The 22,398-nt window shown below is 41.2% G+C and overlaps 2 protein-coding genes across 2 annotated transcripts; one reads left to right on the top strand and one right to left on the bottom strand.

Moving 5' to 3' along the window:
• Positions 1-647: 647 nt before the first annotated feature.
• Positions 648-7,797, bottom strand: LOC144704069 (signal recognition particle subunit SRP54 2). The gene is made up of 10 exons (XM_078576297.1): positions 7,329-7,797; positions 6,939-7,038; positions 6,095-6,248; positions 5,710-5,860; positions 5,329-5,477; positions 4,629-4,729; positions 4,311-4,468; positions 3,073-3,187; positions 2,159-2,488; positions 648-831 (listed from the first exon to the last, which is right to left on the bottom strand). The coding sequence occupies exons 1-9, from the start codon at positions 7,557-7,559 to the stop codon at positions 2,163-2,165; spliced, it is 1,485 nt and encodes a 494-aa protein (XP_078432423.1). The 5' UTR covers positions 7,560-7,797; the 3' UTR covers positions 648-831; positions 2,159-2,162.
• Positions 7,798-8,395: 598 nt separating this feature from the next.
• LOC144704436 (uncharacterized) lies at positions 8,396-21,060 on the top strand. Its single transcript, XM_078576854.1, has 6 exons — positions 8,396-8,460; positions 8,566-8,773; positions 9,567-9,621; positions 12,281-16,590; positions 17,661-17,774; positions 20,888-21,060. The coding sequence occupies exons 1-4, from the start codon at positions 8,396-8,398 to the stop codon at positions 12,547-12,549; spliced, it is 597 nt and encodes a 198-aa protein (XP_078432980.1). The 3' UTR covers positions 12,550-16,590; positions 17,661-17,774; positions 20,888-21,060.
• The last annotated feature ends 1,338 nt before the right edge of the window (positions 21,061-22,398 follow it).

The following is a 22,398-nucleotide window of genomic DNA, read 5'->3' as shown; positions in this document are numbered from 1 at the left end:
AAGTTTAAACTATGTATATCTAGTTACTGCAAAAAAGTTAGATTATTATAATTTCACACGGATAAATACTTAAATCAGATTATTGCAAATGTTATGATCTGATCGTGTAAGGCCTGGTCGATGGGCAGCTCTAACTTCCGAACCAAACTGAACCAAACCGGACCGAACCAAAACGTAAAATGTGTACCAGACCAGCCCTAATTAAATATGATTATATAGTTGCAGGTTTTTATACTCTGTATGAGATCAATAAATTGAGAATCATACATTAACTCGGGCTTACTAGATTCAAGGGCTCACCTAAGCACAAAATGCATATTTTTAATGTTACTGCAAACATTAATACCGGAATTAACCACTTAATGTATGATTCCGATATTATAATACCGGAATTTAGCAGACAACAGAACGCTTTTCCCAGTGCCTAAAACACATAATTATTAATGTTTCGAGATCAATAAAGAAAAATGAAGAAAAAGAAAAATAGACAACTTCTAAAGCGGAGGATTCATAAAGCAGAACATATAAAAATGTAGCCTCATTTCCAACAAAATAAAAGCAGAAAACAAAAATGTAGCCTCATTTCACAAGTATTTTGTTAGGCTCTACTGATATGATAATGAGTAGGGGTTGGGGGATGATCAAGCTGAAGAAACAGAAGATTTGATCCATTAAATTAGCCAGGAAAAAACCAAAAAAGAAAAAAAAATACAGCAGAGAGAGGGGGAGATCAGAAAAAAAAGTCACGAATGTACATGGATGAGAGTTGAGCGCGTCGTATTCATCAGATTTTGCTCACATAATCCACTTCTATTCCTCAGCATTCGTCTTCTGCGCAAGTATAAGCATTTGAGTCACCATAAAACGATCAATCATAAAAAGAAAACATATTCTCCAGCTTAATTCAACTACCCTTAAGACGAAATTACTTTAAAAAAATCTGATCTTTGCCGATTTACCATAAAAGATTCTTCACTCAAATACAAGTGTCAAGTTCATTATGCTTTACCATAAAAGATTCATTTTATAGGTAGAACGTTCTTCCACAGATTGTGGACTCATAAATTCAAGATCTATAATTTCAGATTACATATATCCTGTCCAAGTGGGAAACAGATGCAAAAGTGTTACGTTCATTATGGTTTACCATAAAAGGTTTCATGCTTTACGGATGCGTTACCATAAAACGTGAAAGTTTCTCTCCTTACGTTCTACGATAAAAGATTCATGCTAAAGCAATCATGTTTAATATGTCTTACCAGAAAACAAAAACTAGATTCATGTTTAAAGAACTATGGCTAGGATTTCTTACCATAAAACATAAATGCTACGACCATTATCTTTCAACATTAAACGTTTATATGTTTTTAAAAATCATGGTTAGAATGTTTACCACATGACATAAAATGGTGCGTCCATGTATTCTATCATAAAAGATTCATGATTCAACAATATGGTAAGGATGTTTTACCATAAAACGTTTATATATTTTAGCACTTAATAATCAGAAGTTTGACCATAAAACCTAAAAGAGAAGTCAAATCGCTCTAGTCCGTCAAGCAGGCAGACGATCTGATCGCCGAGAGGGTCGCGATCAGCTCGCAATCAAGCCCGTCTTGGTCTTTACTTTAGTGATTTATGGTAAAACACCCAACCAATGTTCAGATTCTCACGCAGTAAACAGGTACAATCGATCATGACAATCAACCGGTCAACACTGTCGATGATCTTATTTGATCCCATGATCTGATTCTATCCGCACCGATGAAGCTGATTAGCGATCAGATTGCCAAACCTAATCCCAAATTAAAGTCTTGCCACAATAATAGGTAGGATGTTTTACCATAAAACACAAATGCTTGTGAGCTGATCGCAACCCACTTAATCGCCTCGATGGTCAGATCATCTGCCTGATCGAGGGAAAACGATCCGACCAGGTTTCTGATCGTTCAATTCAGATCCTCACACACTGATTAGATACGATCAATCAGGGAAATCCAAATTGTCGAATGACCTGATCTTATACGCACAGATCAAACCAATCAGTGATCAGATAGCCAAACCTCAACCCTGACTGGGGTCTAGACAACTGTTAAGATGAAGATCTTCTGTTGATAAAAAAACAAAAATTAAAATAAATGAATATTTTTGTTCTTACCAGATCAAAGCAAGCCGTTCATCATGTCCTTGGGGTTTCCCATGTTGCCCATCTGCTTCATGAGGTTCTGGAGACCCCCCATGCCGCCCAACTGCTTAACGATCTGCGGGGGAAGAACCTTGCTCATGTGCTGGGCGTTGATGTTACGCGAGAGGGCGCTCATATCCCCCTTCTTGGGGATCTTTAGGCCCTTCATCTTGCTCCAGACTTTGGCCAGACGCTTGTACTCTTCCAGCATCTCCATCACTTCTACCTCGGGCCGGCCTGAGCCTCGCGCAATGCGCAAAATCCTCGACTCGTTCATCAGCTTCAAGTTGCTGCTGTCCAGCTCTGTTTAGAGGGAGAAAGGACTTCGTGATGATTGCAGTCTTGTTGGGGAATGAAAAACCCTCATGAAACTAAAATCCCAAAGATACCATCCTGGTATTTTCTATCATTCGCTCTCCAATTCCATTCTTCCACTCTATATCAATTTCTCTCAACTATCTCTCTCTTTCTGACTTCCACTCTTATTCTCTCTCTTGCAAACTCTTTAACTCTCGCTCTTCCTGGCTAACTCCCGATCTCCGTCAACTTTATCTCTCTTTCTAACTCTCAAGTTGTCTCTACTCTCTTTCTCTCTCTCTTACCAAATCCCAATCTCTCATGTTTTTCTCTCTCTATCTCTCTTGCTAACTAACACTCTCAGCTCAATTTCTTTTTCTGTCTGTCTTGCTCACTCTCAATCTCTCAATTCATTTTCTATCTCTATATATCTCTTGCTAAATTTCAATCTCTCCATCTCTTGGCCCATCTCAAATCTCTCTCTACACCTAAGAAAGTTTCAGAACAAGACAGAATGTGCAGCACAGAGTCAAACTTTTGATTGATGACGAAGAATAATGAACATGTTATTAAGATGCTATCGCAATTACCTTCGTTAGTCATCGAGTCCATCATGTACATGTATCTCTTGATCTTTGCCTGGCTCTCATTTTCGCGGCCTTTTGGCATCAACTCCGCGCTAAAGCCCGGAATCATGGAAAACACCTGAAAAAAATCAATTTTATATCCATGAAAAAATTACCCAAAGAAGACTAAATATCCAGAGGAAAAAATATCTAATGCCCATCCTCTTTCTGCCGGATATGAATTGTATGTTGTTCGTTTGTCTGGGTCATAAATTTATGGGATTAAGATACTTATTATTGGGGATGTTGAAGTCCATTAGAGGTAGAAGTAAAGAGAAAGATGGAAGAAAAAAAAAGAGAGGAGAGAGAGTGATGACGAAGAGAGATCAGTAGACAAGAGAGCAGGCCGAGTTGGCAATCGATAAAGGCTTAAATGCAAAATTTTATTAACGTCCTAGGTTAATCTGACATTGTGTAGGAACCATTTAAGTAATAGTTACCGAAAAATTGTTACGATCCCCATGGAGATCTAACAAATCAAGAAATGGGACTAGGAATAGAGAGGAGAATAAGAGAGATGGAAGGGGTAAGAGAGAAGAAGAGAAAGCGATAGGTGAACAAACTCTCAAGAACCTCCGAATCGGGAGTTCTTGCCCTCACGAAAGCCGGATGCAGCTAATCGTGCCAAGAAACCACAGGGTAATCATTCATCAAAAGTCCCTCTAATGACCTTACAAGGGGGTATTTATAACCCTACAATTTCAAGAATCGGTTATCTCATCAGGACTCTAACAAAAATTCTCTTTTTCCCTAACAGGAATGAAGCAAAGTTTTGACTACAGTGATCGGTAAGACAGAACCTCACAAAGCCCCGGTTCCTTATTAATGTGGTTTCACCAATCCTTCCAGAAGAAATGGTCTCCTGAGGGAAGAATTAGAAGATCACAAAATATATAACTGAGGGATCTATGATCTTTTCAATAGGTCTTATATTTTCAATCTTGACTAATTCATATCAAGAATCAAGAGAAAGATAATTTGTTGCTCTGGATTCATCAGAATTTACAGCCAGAAGATTGTACAAGCTAAATTTTCAAGCTAAATTTACAGCCAGGGTGGTCACCGCTTTGTCGGGTGTCCACCTTAAATCACTTAAAAAAAAACAAGGTAAAATTTCAAGAAAATGATGCCATATTTTTATTCAGATATAACAGATTACCATAAACGCATTTAAAAAATGATGGATAAGCAGAGAAACAAACCTGGCTGATAGGACCCATTTTGAGGAGATTTTGAAACTGCTCATACATGATTCTAAGGGTGAAATTCCCTTCTGTCAGTTTCTGCATAAGCTCGGGTTGCTGATCCGTGGGGACCACCTCGTGAATCTTATCCATGAATCCAGACCAGTCACCCATACCTAAGACGAGGCAACTCGTAAGATCATGTGTTTATTTCATCATCAAAATTAAGGTTCAGTTTTAGGTGGTGAAGCCAATTAAATGAATCTTCATCCGTTTATTCAAAAAAAAAAAATCTTCATCTGAAATCAACAAAGTTGAAGCAGAAGTGTTGTTTACCGAGAAGACGGCTGACAAAAGGCTTGACATCAAATACTTCAAATTCGTCCATATGCTCCCCTGTCCCGATGAATATAATAGGACTTTTGGTTGCCGCAACACTGCAATAGGGAAATTCACGCAAAAGTTAAAATGAATCGGATAATGTGGATTTCTGGGAACACGGTTGAGTATGGTAAAAGATAATGCACAGAGATGTGAAATTTGACCAACTGATTTTCTTTAGCTACAGTAAAAATTTGATTTTTTTGGATAAAAAATAATCTTTTGTCTTCTACGATAGTGTAATTCTAATCTTAACTCTTATTAAATCAAAAGATCCAGATACTGTTCTTGTAGGATCTTAAAAATCTGATAGATTGCGGCTTAAAATTTGAATGCAATGCTTTACAAGCCTCAGAGCAATACTGAAAGATGAGCAGCTAACAAAGAAAAAGAAATTCGGCAAGAATAGGCAAAAAGTTGCAGGAAATGCAATCTTTTTTGGCCAAAGAGAAGCTTTCAACTGTTTTCGTTCCTATACTGCCAGAAATGGTCAACAGATAGATTGCACCAATAACTTTTATCATTCGCAACTAGTCCCAACAAAGGTTGATTATGTCATGGACGTTATTTCCTTTATTAATAAAACCAGGTAAAAGTCAACTATCGAGACAATATATGAAAATTATTAAAACGTTAAACCCAAAAAAATACTCACGCACTGAGAGCACCACCTCCCTTCGCATGACCATCCATCTTCGTCACGATAACAGCACCAACAGCAACACTTTGCTTAAATGCCTGCGCTTGATCAAATGCAGCTTGCCCGATACTGCTGTCCATGACGAATATGATAAGATCTGGTTTCTATAAAAAAACAAAAATAAACAATTAGCCCATAATTCTTTTCAAAGACAAGAATAGATACTGATAGATATCTTTGTATAGGCCTTCCTCGAGGAGATTTCTTTGAAGGAAGGAAGAACAATGGAAAGAGAGATAGTTCTTGACTGCACTCACTCCTAAAGGGATGGACTACTCTAAACCCAAATGACGAAAATATCCCTCGCAGGGGTCAGAGATCATATAAAGTTCATACCGTGGTCTCGGAAACTTGGCGCATTTCTTCGAAAAGAGCAGCCTCCTGTTTGTGACGTCCACTGGTGTCAACAATAATAAGGTCACAGTTCTCTTTCTTGAATCTCTCAACACCTTCTGCGGCAATCTTGACAGGATCTGACTCTGTGTAGCTTCAGGGGAACATCAACAAACAATAAAACCATAAGTGGAAGTTCTAAGAAGAGAAGAACTCACAATCTGGAGAGGAAAACAGCATGACAGACATGCACACAGAATCATTTTATGGAGCAAGAAACTGACGTTAGCACAGAATCAGGAATGTTTCGAATTCGTCTATATGTTTTCCTTTGGGAATTAATCGAGTAACTGGTGCAAGCCAGATATGAAAAGAAAAGGTTCTCTACCTTCCATAGAAAGGAATCTTCGCTTTGGTAGCGTTTTGCTTCAGCTGATCAAAGGCACCAGCTCGAAAAGTATCAGCACAAACAAGGGCAGGTTTCCAACCTTTCTTTTGATGATAATGTGCATATTTTGTACATGTTGTAGTCTTCCCAGAACCTGAAGATTCGATCAGTAAAAAAAAAAAGAATTACTTAAAATCATCATGGGATCATCAGGATCTTATGTCGATTCCACAAGTAATGTAGGATAAACCATTAATGCCTTATTTTTTCAAAAGCAAGACGAACGGAGCTAGGCCCTTTAACGTAAATGGGGAAAGTCCATTATCAATTTTTGAGGAAAAATTCCGGCCAGAGCAGCTGAAACGTTTTTCAGACAATACCAATGACCAACAGATCAAAGAATGTCCCATTCGTGAAGACTTGCCAAGACGTTTGAAAGATTACCCTAGTTTCTCTGTTTTCCCATCCTTTTATGCTGGTAGCTGTGTAGGCATTTCAGAACCTTGAGTTTTGTCAAACACCCACAGTTGCAGCATAAGCACGTATGTTTATTCCTCCAAAATTCTATATTCCCTCCAGCTTTTAAATTACAAGTCATTTAGAGTCTCAAGAATTCGCCAACCAACTTCTCTAGATATCTTTAAAAGTGGATCATGCCAATTGCTATAATGTTTACAATTTAAAATTCACACCATTCATATAGAGCCTCCTACGAAATTGGGATGATCTTAACGCCCTGGCAAATGAAATTAAAACGTTCAAATAAAAATTCAGGAAACATACACTAGTTATGTGAGATTTCTCTGAAAGATAGGAGCCGGACTAAAAAAACTGACAGACTTACCTTGTAAACCAACAAACATAACAACACTCGGTTTCCCTTTCTTCGGAGTAAACGATGGTTTCCCTGGGTCCAACATCTTGCAAAGCTCATTAAATATTGCCTGCAGTAGAAACCCATCAGCCTCAATTTTCATACATCCTAAGCGCGATCAAACTTCAATAATTAAATCAAGATCCACAGATTCACTGAATAAAATCTAAAAGGGGTTTAGTTCAACTCCGAATTATCGACAATCACACAAGTTTGTATGAAAATTGAACGCGGAATCAACATATTTCCCAACGCATAACCGAAATCAAAGATCAAAAAGCACATTAGAAATAAAATAACGACTAGTCACGCACAATTAAAAGAAAAAAAAAGCGAATTTCAGGGATTCCGGCGATATACCTGCTGGATAATTCGGCGCTTATTATGTCCGGCGGCCAGATCGTCAAGATTGACAACTTTCTTGATGTTCTTCTGCATATCGGCGACCATACGGAACTGGACGTCGGCCTGCAGAAGCGCGCGGGTGATCTCGTTGAGGCATTCGTTCAACACCTTCTCATCTATGATCGTGGCGTTGCTCATGCGCTGCAACGCCTTGGAAATGCTCCCTCCGAGCTGCGCGAGCACCATCTTCGCTCCTCCTTGAAGATGCCCTACTTTCTCTCTCTAGCGCCGAGGGGATTTCTAGGGTTCCGCCGCACAGAGATGCGCAATTGAGCGATGGGTAGAGAGAGAATGGGTAGATATAGAGAGAGATAGAGAGAGAATTGGTGGAGATAGAGAGAGAGAGAGATGGTTGTGGGGGGGGGAGTTGAATAGAGAAGAGAGAGAAGGGAAGATGAGAATTGAGAAAGAGAAGTTTCGACGTTGAAGTGGGCTCTCTGCCCTATCGCTTTTATGGCTTTTTTAGCCCAAGAAGGGTATTATTGGAATTTCACACCGCCCTCAGGCCAGAGAGAAGGAGAAAGAGAGAGAGAGAGAGGGACAGTGAGATCGTCATCCGTCATCGTCCGGAGCGACGGACGGATGATTGAACGGAGGGCTATACATCATGCATCATTAGTCACCTGTCATTCGTGACGAACGAGGGATGACGAAAATGACGAACGAAAAGTGGCGGATGACTGATGACTTTTTCCGATGACGAATTCATATAATATATTAGTTAGAAAATGTAAACATTTGTGTAGATTTGTATCGATTGAAATGTGCATTTAAAGAAAAATCCATAGTTTCATAATTTTCTACCGTTATAATGTCTCAATTTATATTGTTGATTGTGTAGGATTGTTGGAATATTAATCGTGATATTTTCTTCATATGAAATGTTATTCTTACACTTTGTATACTTGGTAGACGATATTTTCTTAGTATACTTTGAAAATAGTTCGGGATCATCCCGGACGTGGACGATGGACCGGACGGGACGGATTTCGTCCCATACTACGTCCGGAGTCAGTTCAGGGATGAAGGACGGGATGGCTTTTTCGTCCGAGGGTTTGAAAACTGTCCCGTCCAGTACTCACGGCTCGTTTTTTTCGTGCCGTCCAGGAAAAAAACGTCCCGTCCCTAGTCCTGGACGAAAAAAACCGGTTATATTTTATTAATTTAATAAAATATCTTTTGAAACAACAAGGCCAAGGGATGCCCCACCAGAGTTATTTCTTCCTTTTCAATGGAAGAACAAGGCCGACAGCAATTTGCAGCTACCCTCCACCCTCTCCGGTGCTACCAGCCTACCTCGGGAGGTCCTCGTCGGCGGCGTTTGTTTCCCCGACACCCTCTGCGCCCGTTCTTCATCGTCGGAGAGCGCTTCCCCGATGGACGCCTCAAAGACGTTCAAGGTATGTGCATTCTCGTATTCTGCTATGATTCTCGCATTCATTCCGATATGATGAAATGTGCATTTCTATGTCATATGGACGTCTGTCTTAATCTCTCAATCTCCAATTCTCTAGTTATGTTTCTTATTTTTCTCAATCTTTCCTCTCTCTCTCTCTCTCTCCATCACTCCCACTCTCTTAATATATGATTCTCTTGCATTCTATCGCTCTTATATTTTTTGATATTTCCTTCTCCACTCTTCATCTTTATGAATCTCTCTCTCTTGCTTTCTATTTTTCTTGATATCTCACTCTTTTCTTCGCTTATTCTCCATCCCTTCCTATCTCTCAATAATGTCTTTCTTTTGCTTTCTACCACTGTGAATTTTCTCAATCATTGCTTCATTCACTCCCCATCTCTCTAAATCTCTCTTTCTCTTGCTTCCTATCTTTCTTAAATCACTCAATCCTTCCTTCTCTTACTCTCCATCCCTCCCAATATTGTAATCTCTCAATATCCTGCTTTCTACCTCTCTGAATCTTCTCAATCTTTCCTTATCTCACTCTTCATCTCTCTTAATATCTCTTTCTCTTGCTTTTTACCTCTTCGAATTTTCTCACTACTTTTGTCTCTCACTGTCCATCTGCCCCAATATATCAACATCTCTTTCTTTTTCTTTTTATTTCTTCAGATTTTCTCAATATTTCTTTCTCTCACTCTCCATCTGTCCAAATATATCAATACCTTTTTTTATTTCTAACTTCTTCGTATTTTTTCAATATTTCCTTTTCTTAACCGCCAGTTTCTCACCAGAGGCACCAGGGTCCTTTCTTGGAGGTCTTTCTAGAGGCACCGTCCATTTTCGGAGGTATTGTGCCATCTTTCAGTTTTTGTTTACATTAAGTGGTATCAGAGCATCAATATGTCACAAGGAAGATGTGATGAGCGGGGGTGCCAACCTGTATTCACCTTACGATCTGGAACGCCATATCAACCGCCAGAATTGTCGAGTAACCATGCACCAACATCGACTTTGCCAGCATCGACAGCAGCCGAAGAAACTATACCGCCCTGAGCTCGCACACTGCTACAAGTTATGACAAATGGATTTCGGCACATGGGGGATTGATTGATTGTGTTAGAAGAACAACGGCCACTATCTCCGCATCAGTCCGACTATGAAGAAAGCGACGAGGGCATTCCACCCCATAGGCCACGAGGGTATGATCAACAAGGCCGACCACCAACAAGACATGAAAACAATGGATGAGATTATCAAAGCGTCAAAGTGGATATTCTGACATTCGATGGTGAACAAGACCCCACAGAGTATTATGATTGGGAAGACGCCATGGACGCTTATTTTGGTTGGGTGGATCTGTCTGAAGCATGTAAATTGAAGCTACTCAACATTAAATTACGGGGACCAGCCAAAGTCTTATGGAAAAACCTATTGGAGACCATGGCCCAAAGACAAGATCGACCCATTGTTACATGGGAAGCATCGAAAATGAAAGTGAGGGAAAAGTATTTTACCGAAGGATATCATTCCCGTGTCGTGGACAGATGGCAGAGAATCTATCAAGGTAATAGAAGCTCTCGAGATTACATTAAAGAATTTGATGCTCTGATGCTTGCTTGTGGACTTGATGAAGACCCAACACTGACATTGTCACGCTTGCGGACGGGCTTAAAAGCGCCTATCCAAAGAGAAGTGGGGCTCAAGCGGGTGAGGACCTTGGAGGAGGCTTATCGCACGACACTGGAATATGATGAGTTCTTGACAGAGCAGCAGTTGGGATCTACGATGGAGGCTTAGGGGTTGGATTCGCAACGCTCCCGCCCCAGTAATACTGTCTGAGTGAAGGGACGTATAGGTATGCAAAGGGTGTTTTGGACAGTTCGCCCGGCAGTCAAGCCGCAGGAGTTGGGGCGCGGGAAAGGGGCACCGCCCCGTGGAGCGAAGCCCACAGTCGTCGCTCCACTGATTATACCACCGCGTGAAACCCGTGGGTTACTTCAAGCACCACCCGGTCCCCGTGCAGCTCCCACGACGTTGAACCGGCGTTGTTTCTCTAGTGGAGGATACGACCACTTTTCAGGAAATTGCCCCAACAGAACCCTCGCCATTACACAAGAGGAAGCAGTGGATGAAACACCCAAAGAACGGTCCCCAGTAGTGCAAAATGATATTGAGGAAAAAGAGTATGAGTTGGATCCCGACTTCGTAACACCTGAGGAAGAAGTGAAACACCCACATTTACTGCAACTACTATATCATCAAACACAGATTATGGATCATGTACGTACCTCTATATTGAGCACTTATGCCAGCGTCGATGGTCAACATTACAAGGTTATTATTGACAATGGCAGCAGCGTCAATGCCATCTCCCAAGAAGCTGTTAAGAAAATGCAACTGCCCCTTCAGAAACACCCGTCTCCGTATCAAGTGGCATGGGTAAATTCTCAATCGATACTTGTAACTCACTCATGCTTGTTCAACTTACAGATACGATCCTATCAAGATGATGTGTGGATGGATGTCCTGCCTATGAAAGTCAGCAGCATGCTCCTGGGCTGACCGTGGTTATATAATACTGGCGCGACCTTGCATGGGCAAAGCAACAAATGCACATTCATTCATGCTATTAAAAGAGTGGTAATCAACCTTTCCGACCTCAACCTAAAATAGTCACCGTGAATCCTGCCGTTGGCCTCCAATTGCAAATCTTGCCTCTACAAATTATACTCCGTCAAGTTTGTACGGAGACAGCTCCCCTATTTCTTGCATATCCAGCACTGGTGACTATGGAAGCTAAGCCACCCTCAGTGGGCCGCAAGAGCAACAACTGCGAGATGAGTTCCCAGACATTTTTGTAGAATCAGACTCTCTCCAACACTACCGCCCCTCAAGGATGTGCAACATATCATTGACTTACACCCAAGAGCCCAATTACCTAATATGCCTCGTTATCATCTAGCCCCAGCCGAACATCAAGAGTTACGTCGACAAGTGCAAGATCTTCTTGACTTGGGTTTTATCCGAGAAAGCCTCAGTCCGTGTGCAGTACCAGCCTTACTGGTTCCAAAGAAAGACAGTTCCTGGCGGATGTGTATAGATTGTCGCGCCATCAACAAAATTACAGTAAAATACCAATTCCCAATTCCTCGACCGGATGACATGATTGACATGATGACGGGGACCCAAGTGTTTTCTAAAATTAATCTCCAGAGTGGATATCATCGAGTTTGCATTCGTCATGGAGACGAGTGGAAGAAGGCTTTCAAAACTAAAGATGGACTCTACGAATGGCTGGTGATGCCCTTCGGCCTCTCAAATGCATCATCACGTTCATGAGAATTATGACCCATACATTCCGCGAGCAACTGGGAAAATTCGTGGTTGTGTATTTTGATCATATCCTCGTCTATAGCCCCACCGGCAATGAACATCTCGAGCATCTCCGTATTATTTGTCGTCTTCTACAAGCACACCAATTTATGGCTAACCTTAAAAAATGCAGTTTCTTTCAAGATCGGGTTCTCTTCTTGGGCTTCATCATTTTGGCGGAAGGAATCTTGGTCGACACTGAAAAGGTACGCGCCATCATCGATTGGCCCGTCCCAAAGAATATTCATGACGTTCATAGTTTTCATGGATTGGCCACGTTTTACCGACAATTCATTAAGAATTTCAGCACTGTCATGGCACCTGTCACCAACTGTCTCCGCAAAGAAGAATTCTCCTGGAATGCGGGGGCTCAAGCCGCTTTTGGTCAGATTAAATGCCTGATGGCTAGTGCGCCTATTTTAAGACTTCTTGACTTTGGGGTGCTTTTTGAAGTTTCATGTGACGCTTTAGGCACAGGACTGGGCGGTGTCCTCAGTCAAGGGGGTCATCCTGTTGCCTTTCACAACGAAAAGCTTAACGAGGCCAGGCAGAAATACTTCACTTACGAGAAGGAGCTCTATGCCGTAGTCCAAGTCTTGAAGCACTGACGAAATTAGCTCATTTCACGAGAATTTGTGCTATTTCTGACCATGAAGCTTTGAAGTATCTCCACTCTTAGCGCCATCTCCACCCGAAGCATGCAAAATGGGTGGAATGTCTTCAGTCATTTCAATTCTTTCTTAAACACAAGCCGGGTCTCGACAACCGAGTCACGGATGCTCTCAACCGCCGGCGACATTTTTTATCTGCTATCTCCACCCAGCTCGTGGAATTTGACAGTATTCCCACTCTCTACCGAGACTGTCCTGATTTCTCTAAAATTTATGCAGATCTCCACCAACCCCAGACCACAGTGCCGACCTATTCAGTATTACTAATGGGTTTCTCTTCAAAGATCAGCATTTATGCATTCCGCGCGCGTGTATGCGAGACTTCATTATTTGGGAGGTGCACCAAGGAGGGCTCTCGGGACATGCCAGGAGGACCAAGACTTATGACGTTATACGGGAGCGGTTCTATTGGCCTGGAATGGGGGGCCACATCAACAAAACTCTAGAACGATGCTGCACATGTGTCGACGGCAAGTCGGTACACACTAATCAAGGCCTGTACCAACCCTTGCTAGTGCCCGAACGACCATGGGAGGACGTCAGCATAAAATTTGTCCTAGGGCTTCCTCCGACACTCAATAAATCAGATTCTATTTGCCTAGTCATGGATCGGTTTTCAAAAATGGCTCACTTCCTGGCTTGTCGGAAAACTTCAGGTGCTTCTCATATAGCCAAACTCTTCTTTGCCGAAATCGTCAGACTTCACGAGGTTCCTAAGACAATCGTCTCGGATCGGGACCCAAAATTTATGAGTTATTTCTGGAAAACTTTATGGCATCACATGGGCACCAAATTACAATTTTCGTCGGCATTTCATCCTCAAACTGACGGGCAAACAGAGGTTGTTAATCGCAGCCTAGGAAATTTACTAAGGTGCCTTGTGATCGATGCTTCTGTTCCCTGGGATCAATTACTACCTCATGCAGAGTTTGCTTTCAATAGCACCAGCAATAGATCCACCGGCCGGAGTCCCTTCATGATAGTCTATGATCACCGACCCCGCAAACCTATTGACTTACCTCCTCTTGAACGGCTTGGCAGGTCATCATTTACGACATAATCATTAGTAGAAAGCATCCAGTCTCTCCACAACGAGGTAGCACACAAAATTGCTATGTCTAATCAGATGTACAAGACCCTTGCCGATGCCCGTCGTCGTTTCGTTGAATTCTAAGAAGGAGATCAAGTTATGGTTCGGACGCATCCCGCTCGGTTTGCGTTGACACACAACAAACTACAAAAAAGAAGTACGGGGCCATTCAGAATTATCAAGAAGCTGGGCCCTAACGGCTATGTGCTAGATATACCTTCACAGTGGAATATCAGCTCTACATTCAATATATCAGATCTTACATGTTATCATGGCGAAACGTCCATTCCGCTTGATCCGACGGATCAGGGTCCTTTTTTGCATCCCGCAAGGACAAGCACTGACTTGCTGTCAAGGCCCGTGATTGATGCTCCTCAACCTATAAAGATTTTGGCAACAAGACCCCAATCTGCGGACCAACCGTCCATCGAAGTGGTTGCCCAATGGCATGGTCTACCTGCCCAAGAGACCTCGTGGATTTCTCTAACCGATGTTTTAACACTTGCTCCACACTTGTGGGACGAGTATTTTGCAGCACGGGAGTCACCAACTCAACCAGCAGACATGACTCGGTCATCGTCGACACCACATAGTCAAGCAGAGCCGCGCAGGGATAACCTACGATGAAGTCAACGCCTTCCGCGCCACAGTGTTTGTTTGCTCCTCCAATGTTTGGCCTATCATCACCCAAATGAAGGTGTCTTTGTCATTAGCTCTGATTCAGACTCCGACAGCCCGACGCCTCAATTGCCTCTTCCGCCGGATCCTTTGCTTACTGCATCCACAGTCCTGCTTCCTCATTGGACGCCACGCCAACATGCGCTAATTCTTGAAAATGCCCATTGCCTTCTCTCACGCCTACAACCCTTCCTATTTGGGGTTCCGGACCCTCCTCATAAGGTACCCAAGGATTGCTTCAAGGATACACTCATTTGGGAGTTCCATGATTTGCCAAGTACGCGCAATGGTGGCTCAGCCATTTCGCGAGGAACCCATCACTGCCATCATCCCAGGCACAACCACGTCCCCCCTTGTGGAGGTTAGTGGCAACAGCTGGCTCGTGGAGTGGTGATCTTAGAATGTTCAGGGAAGAAGCTACGCTGAAGCTATTCCCTACTTCAACGGAGTTGAATCTTCTGAACCCCATGGGAATTGACGTATTGTGTATGACATATTGCATACGCCGCCGTCGGCTGGAGTTAATACTCCACGTGGGCCCCCTTACCGGTTGGTAAGTCCCCATGCCTAGTAGGTTAAAAACTTTCAAGTGTGTTGCTTCTTTAAATATCCCTTGAGACGGGGATGAAAGGGGAACCTTTTGCCATATGAAATATTGGATTGTTTCATTTCCCTCTAGCGTTTCCTCTTCTTCGTTCTAGCATTTCTTCTCCCACCTCGTGCTCCCAAGTCTCAGCCCCTTCGATCTCAAGCGGCTGATCAACTACGGAGACTTTCTCGCGGGACGTGGGCGCCAGTTTCTCACCAGAGGCACCAAGGTCCTTTCTTGGAGGTCTTTCTAGAGGCGCCGTCCATTTTCAGAGGTACTGTGCCATCTTTCAGTTTTTGTTTACATTACTCAATCTCTTGCCTTCTATATTTCTCAATCTCTCAATCTTTCCTTATCTCACTCTCAATTGATTCCAATCTCTCATTCTCTTGATTGTTATCTCTCCAAATTCTCTCAATCTTTCCTGCTTAATAAGCATGAATTTTTTGTTGCATACATGCATCAAATTGCTATTATTAGATGATAAATTATCTTAACATGACGTACAACATTTATGTGAATTAAGTGCTTTAATCCAAACATGCATCATTTTATGTACATTTGTGTGTTTATTTTGATAAACTAACTCCATTTGACTTCTCTGAAGTCAAATAATTCATCCTCACACTTTCAATGAGAATTTGGATGCAAGGGATCGGCAATTTGTCGCGATATGGACGCAACGACGACGCTGACAAAGGACCGGACACACCTTTGACTTCGGAGCATAACCAATCAGATTATTAACCATTTAAAGACCATTCCACTTTGTAAGGATGATCCACACATTAAGAAGTCAATCGGTTAATTCCCTCTCGTCAGGGAATTGACCCGAGGACCTAGTCTACCCCATAGGTAGGGTTATGTTCATTATGTGTTAAAACCTAATTATATGCATTATATTTTGCATTTCATGGTTTAGAAAGATAAAGGATGAAATTCTTGACCCAATGGAGTAAATTTGGGGTTAAAATGATCTAAAATGAGAGAGATGTGGAAATTTCACTAAGAAAGGGGGCAGCTTGATAGTATGAATGAAAGTGTGGACTGTCTGATCGCGATAATCGTGATCGGATGGTCCAAATAGGAGCTGACTGTTGCTAAGAGTGGACACGGTCAGGTCCAATCAGGGTGCGATGCATATCCATTTTCGGTGGACCAGCAGGTCCACCGTTCAGATGGTTGACCCTAGCCCTAAGAAGCCCTGTAAATACATGTTTTTCCTCTCCTTTTGTGTGTCCTTTTTTCTCTTCTCATCAGCAGGCAACCAGGAGGGGGAGGATATCCAAGGCCCACTCTCTTCATTGTTCGATGATTTGAGGATGTTGTGGAAGCAAGAACGGCGCATGATTGTAACCGTAACAAGCCATGCACCACCCGGCCTAGGACTGGCATCAATTGGGGTTTGTGTAGAGGTTTGGATTGGGATTTTTCGTTGAATCTTCTTCCACGGATAATGTAGGATTGATTTCATATTTCAGTTGAGTTAAGTGTGTTTTCTTCTGTGATTTGGAACCAGAGTGATATTCTAAAATCACTGCGGTCTTCTTCTCTTACCTTATTCAATTGAATCTCTTCAATCTTCAAATTTACCTCCAAGATAAGCGTCACTTTATCGTACTCTCTCCCATCTTGACAGTTATTACTACATAATCACGTTCTCGTATTCCCTACTATCTTTTTAGTTCCCCAATTATCTAACTCACACCTTCACCCCTTATTTAGAATCGATAGTGTTAATCCCTCTTCTGTTCCTTGTCTGTTAATCAATTCTCTCTGAGGTCAGTAAGAACGTCACCTGATACATCTTGTTTCAGGTTCTTACTCTCTCTGCCATTCTCTCTACCATTCGTAAGAACCTCCTCTCGCATTCCTTGCCATCTTCTTTCTTTATAATTATCCATTTCTCTTCTAAGATCACATTCTCGTAATTATAATTACATCTCCCTCATCTAAATCCAAATGATCTAACTCATTACCTAGGCTCCGAGAGGATCGACCCTTACTTATTCACTATACTAAGTGATGTTATAACAACATAATAAAAACACGTAAAATTAGAGTGCACCACAGCTCTCACTCTCCATCTAGCTCAATCTCTCTTTCTCTTGCTTTCTATCTTTCTCAATCTCTCAATCTTTCTCTCTCTCCCTCGCTCCTAATCCATTGCTCCTAACATCTCAATATCTCATTATCTTGCTTGCTACCTCTCTGAATTTCACAATATTTCATGTTCTCACTCTCCGTCTCTCTCAATCTCTGTCTCTTGCTTTCTATATTTCTCAATCTCTCAATATTTCCTTATCTCACTCTTAATTGTTTCCAATCTCTCATTCTCTTGCTTGTTATCTCTCCTAATTTTCTCAATCTTTCCTTCTCTCACTCTCCATCTCGCTCAATCTCTTTTTCACTTGCTTTCTATATTTCTCAATATGACTGGAATTGTTCATATATCTAATTTTACCTCAACTTTCTTGGATTTTAGAGAAGTCCGCGAGGCATCACTGAGCACGTCACTCCCGCCACTACTGAGCAGGTCGAAATATAACTCGAGCATAGGCGCATGATCTCTTGCTTCTTTGTTGTCGACCCAAAAGAGGTACACTAAGTTAATTACATAAATCTCAATTTGTCGTGTGCGTTATGTGATTAATGTATAAGAGTCAGTCATAATTTTTTTGGATCTGTCAATCTATAGTTAGTTCAATCGGTCAAAAACTTTTTCTTGATTATCAATGGTCATCACTAAATGGAATTGAGAATTCAGAGAAGAAGAAATGGGTTCTTTCCACCCATCTTCCTTATCATATGCACTACTGTAATGGATCCATTTGTCCATTCTATTCTATGGCCAAGGATTCGATCATTACAACATCATTATTTACTGTGAGTTTTAATTTTTTTAACCTAGAGTTTGGAAAATAATTATTTAAATGTCCATTTTTTTATATTTGAATGCGACTCTAGTATTTCATGAAAACTGCACGTCACACGCATTGTACGAATGATTGTGTCTTGTGAATTAATTTGGTTGAGTAATGGAGTCCACATCTGCTACCACTCCAAAATCAACTTCTAGGTCTACGCCGTCAACAGCACTTATCTTAAAGTCATCAAATCCTCCTCTTTATCTAACTATAAGCTATAACCTCTGAGCTAAGCGGGCTCACATAACCAAACTAACTTAAATTATGAGTATCTTGACTATTTACAATTCGAATTCAAATTTGATCGCTTTCCAAACTTCACAAGCAGCGGCTAATTCAGGACTTTTTGTATTCCTTGGAATCCATTTTTCCCGTTCCCGGTGGTATCAAGATGCCGCTCCGTCGAGTACCTCCTAATAGAGGTTGATGACAATGTCTCATCTCGAAGTGGAAGGCACAATCGGTCTAAAGTTTTAGTTCGATTTGTTAAAGTTGGCCCAGACGAGTACCAGAGTACACTTTGTCAAGCGTAGAACCCCACCCATAAGGTCATCATCAAGAGGAATAAAGATAAGAGCACAAACGTATTTTGGAGACATCCAGAGAAAGCACATCATAAATTTCACGATGACATCAGGGGAGGCCCCACTAAGTAGAGAACTCTTCTCCATTATGAATTACTCTCAAACAAGTTGTACTTGCACGGCCTCACCATGGAGCAGACGAAGGAGGAGTTCATTAGGTTCATCTGCGACACTAATCTTCCTTGGCGACTTGTGAAGAAGAAGTCGTTCCGAAGACTATGGTTTTACAGACACAAGTGGTCAGGGAGATCCCTGGTCCAGATGTGGTCAAAGCAACGGCTGAAAAGATGTACAGAGAAAACTAAGGGAAATTAGTGGAGATGTTTGCTGGCATCCACAGTGTCTCTCTTACCGTGGATGCTTGGACATCCCAAAATAACCTTGCCCTTCTAGGTGTCACTGCCCGCTGGATTGACACCGACTGGAAGCTCTGTGAGCTATTTCTTGCTCTCCGACAGATCAAGGGATCACATAGCGGCACTAACTTGGCAAGGACCGTCGTGGAAGTTGCATATGGAAATGGCATTGAGTCAAAGCTTGTGATTCAGTGAAGACCATAAACCCTCAATTCACTATGGAACGACACGTACCATGTGTTGCCCACATCCTCAACCTCGTAGTCCAGGCCAAACTCAAGATCATTCGTAATCTAGAGGCACTAGGGAGTAGTACGCTACGCCTACGAGATTTTTGCCCAAACACAATGCTAGACATGAATGAACCATTTAAATCACAGGTCAACAAAATTATGACGGTGAAACTTCCACCTTTGGGAGTGGCTGTTTCACGCGTGAGAGCCATCGTTAATGCTATTTAGGGTTCCACGCAACGAATGGAGAAATATGGCGATCTCTGCAATTGAGCTCCCAAATTCAAACAAGATAAAGGTTTGACTGCCCAACGTGTTGGAATTCCACTTTCATTATGTTAGAGCATGCTCTTTCCAAGAGAGAGATATTGGACACTATGGCTATAAGGTTCCTTACGACGTCAAATAAAGACTACGGCCTTTGTCAAGAGGATTGGGAGATGATTGATGAATATCTGGACATCCTTGGCCCACTGTGCCAAGCTTTTGACTTTGTCTGTTCAACGAAGAAATTTCCAATCACAGGGGTAACATCAATGGTCGTTGAGCTTACAACTCATCTTGAGCAGGCTATGTACAATGGAGGGGCAACATTGGATTTTGAGTGGAGGGATGCATTGTGGTCCGCGCATAGTTCTATGCATACTAAGCTGATGCAATATGCAATGGTTTGGAAGATCATAACAGCATCTCTGTCTCTTTATTTTCCGTTCTATTTTTCAGTTTTTTCATATAAAAAACATTGTAGAATTGTGTCACACGGGTTAGATGTGAGGGGGATGCCAGTTTGGTTCCATTCTTAATTTTTTACAAGTACCAACATCACTTAGGTTTGCTTTCCAACCAATGCCCAGGCTTGATCTTGAAACATTGAGTTCACCACTGTAACTTCAAAGAAGAGGATGGGTCGCAGCTCCATATCATGCAGACTATTAATAACAGCATTAGGTGATGCTAGTACTTTGGGGAAATCAAATGCTTGCTACTGCGGCAACATTGGATCCATTTTCTAGAATAGAGGTTGTGGATCCGTCATGCCGTCAATATGTGCTTTCCTATCTTGGCAGACTTTTGGACTATACATTAGATTCAAAAGCTATTGAATGTGACTCGGAGCAGGGAGAACTGTCAAAAGATCGATGTCTACCACAATATGTTACCTCTAGACGGCAGTATATGCGTTCGAGCAATCGTCAACAACCACGCTCCATGCTCAGACAAGAGCTGGATAATTATCTCAACATCCCATGCAGAGAGGATGAGTATACTCCATTTAGCTGGTGGAAGGAGGTCGGCGTGCGATACTTTCCAAACTTGGCCAAAATTGTGCACCAGTTTCTTATCATAAGCCAGACTAGCGCACCGGTGGAGTGGCTTTTCTCAGTTGGCCGAGACATCACCACATATCGAAGATCACACCTAGATGTAGAGAGCCTTGAGATGTTGATGATGTTACGAGCATGGTTCCGTCGTGTAGGTCAATAGTCCTCATACTCTAATGATGACTATGATGACGATGACAACTTATGTGCTGGTACGTTATGTTCCATCGCTTTCTATCCGCTGCAAAATCATGCTTCTTTCTCTTAATTCTCTCTATTTCATGTAACAGAATAATGGGGGGAACAACAAGAAGGCAGTCTATGGGATTATGTTTCTGCTTCATTCCAATGTTTGGTGTAAGTCGTGATAGTTTACTACGTTTTATCATTTTATGCTTTTTTAAAAACAGCACGACAATGGCAATATAATAAATAACTTTAAATTTAACTTTTATTTTTGGTATGCTTTATCTCTATCTTACTATTTGTCGTAAGTTGAAAAACCTTTTACTGTCATTGTACATATAACCCTATCTTTATTTGCTTCATTGTCCTGCAACAAAACATGTTTCCAGTGAGTTTTTTTCCAAAGAAACAGATTTAGAACATAAACTACTTTCTTATATGCATAATTTCAAGGGGAATCTGATGATTGCTGTGATTGAGTTTTCAATTATGATATTTCTGGTTTCAAATAAATTTTTACCCTAATGATGGATCCCCTCTAAAATTATGTTGAATACCTTTGACAACTTTGGAAAATTTATGACCCTTCAGTTTGACGAGAAGATATATATTTTCAACATGAATACAACAAACATGGATTCCAAGGTCAGGTTCACATCGACCCTTGAAAATGGGTTCCCCCTTAATTCAACTTTGTTGATTATTTTTCATAAAAATCCTAATAAATCTTATATATCATCGATTATCGTGTACGTACAATGCTTCATCAACTTGATGCACCTAGGAGGCCTTAGGGTATATTCAACTATCAAACCTTAATCGATCATTCAAGTCGGTACTGATGTGTTCAAAAATCATTGGAGAACTCTTCTATGATATTACACTACCTTGGCAAAGGACTTCATCGCATCATCTACCTTGAGTTGTCTCCTCTTTTAATGAGGGATAAAAATACCATCTTAACTAGTCACCTGTCTTTGTGAATTTATTTTTGCACCTGAACTAAACTATATAGAATTCCATGATTAGGAACTCGTAAATCAGAGTCAAATTACAACTGTCCATCTACAAGATATCTTTGGTGTATCAATTTAAGGACCACTCACACAACCATTACATGAATAAAATCCATTGACAACTTGATATAATACCATTCAGGGATTCACAAGGATCAATTTAGAGAACTATTTCCCAAGGGAGCATCCATCATCTATCCTTAATGTGTCCACATTAATGGCTATGGGAACGACCATACTCATCATACAAGTGTTACTAGATAATGGTATTCTATATGGATATTTCAATGACCTTCTCAGGTATCATTCAAATATGAATATTTAGATAAGAATCTTAAAGGCTAGTGTCTCCATAATATGATCACATCAAAATTCACTTACTCATATCATGTATTCATGGACTTCATTATAAGCATCACATGTGCACCATAATGAACAAATTGTATTAATGAACATGTAACAAAATATGTAACGTGTGAGGGGCTTACTGACCGCATATATTTCTTTAAATGTCCCGCTTAGACAAAGACAAAAACCAATCATTGTTACTAAACAAATCATTTTTTTTGTAATGATGCTCAAAATACATGGAGTTAATG

This window comes from Wolffia australiana, chromosome 6, assembly GCF_029677425.1.
Source record: "Wolffia australiana isolate 7733 chromosome 6, ASM2967742v1".
NCBI lineage: Eukaryota > Viridiplantae > Streptophyta > Magnoliopsida > Alismatales > Araceae > Wolffia > Wolffia australiana.
The sequence above is the reverse complement of the archived record's forward strand: the minus strand, read 5'-3'. Positions and strand labels throughout refer to the sequence as shown.

What these genes read in the sequence shown, in the direction of transcription:
- LOC144704069 (XM_078576297.1), bottom strand. Translation starts at nt 7,559, where the DNA reads ATGGTGCTCGCGCAGCTCGGAGGGAGCATTTCCAAGGCGTTGCAGCGC. An exon ending in AGCGCCGAATTATCCAGCAG is followed by an intron (nt 7,039 to 7,328) that starts GTATATCGCCGG and finishes TTTCTACTGCAG; the next exon opens with GCAATATTTAATGAGCTTTG. An exon ending in AAATGGGTCCTATCAGCCAG is followed by an intron (nt 3,188 to 4,310) that starts GTTTGTTTCTCT and finishes GATTTTTTTCAG; the next exon opens with GTGTTTTCCATGATTCCGGG.
- LOC144704436 (XM_078576854.1), top strand. Translation starts at nt 8,396, where the DNA reads ATGAAGGACGGGATGGCTTTTTCGTCCGAGGGTTTGAAAACTGTCCCG. An exon ending in ACGCCTCAAAGACGTTCAAG is followed by an intron (nt 8,774 to 9,566) that starts GTATGTGCATTC and finishes GTTTCTCACCAG; the next exon opens with AGGCACCAGGGTCCTTTCTT. An exon ending in GGCACCGTCCATTTTCGGAG is followed by an intron (nt 9,622 to 12,280) that starts GTATTGTGCCAT and finishes TAAAAAATGCAG; the next exon opens with TTTCTTTCAAGATCGGGTTC.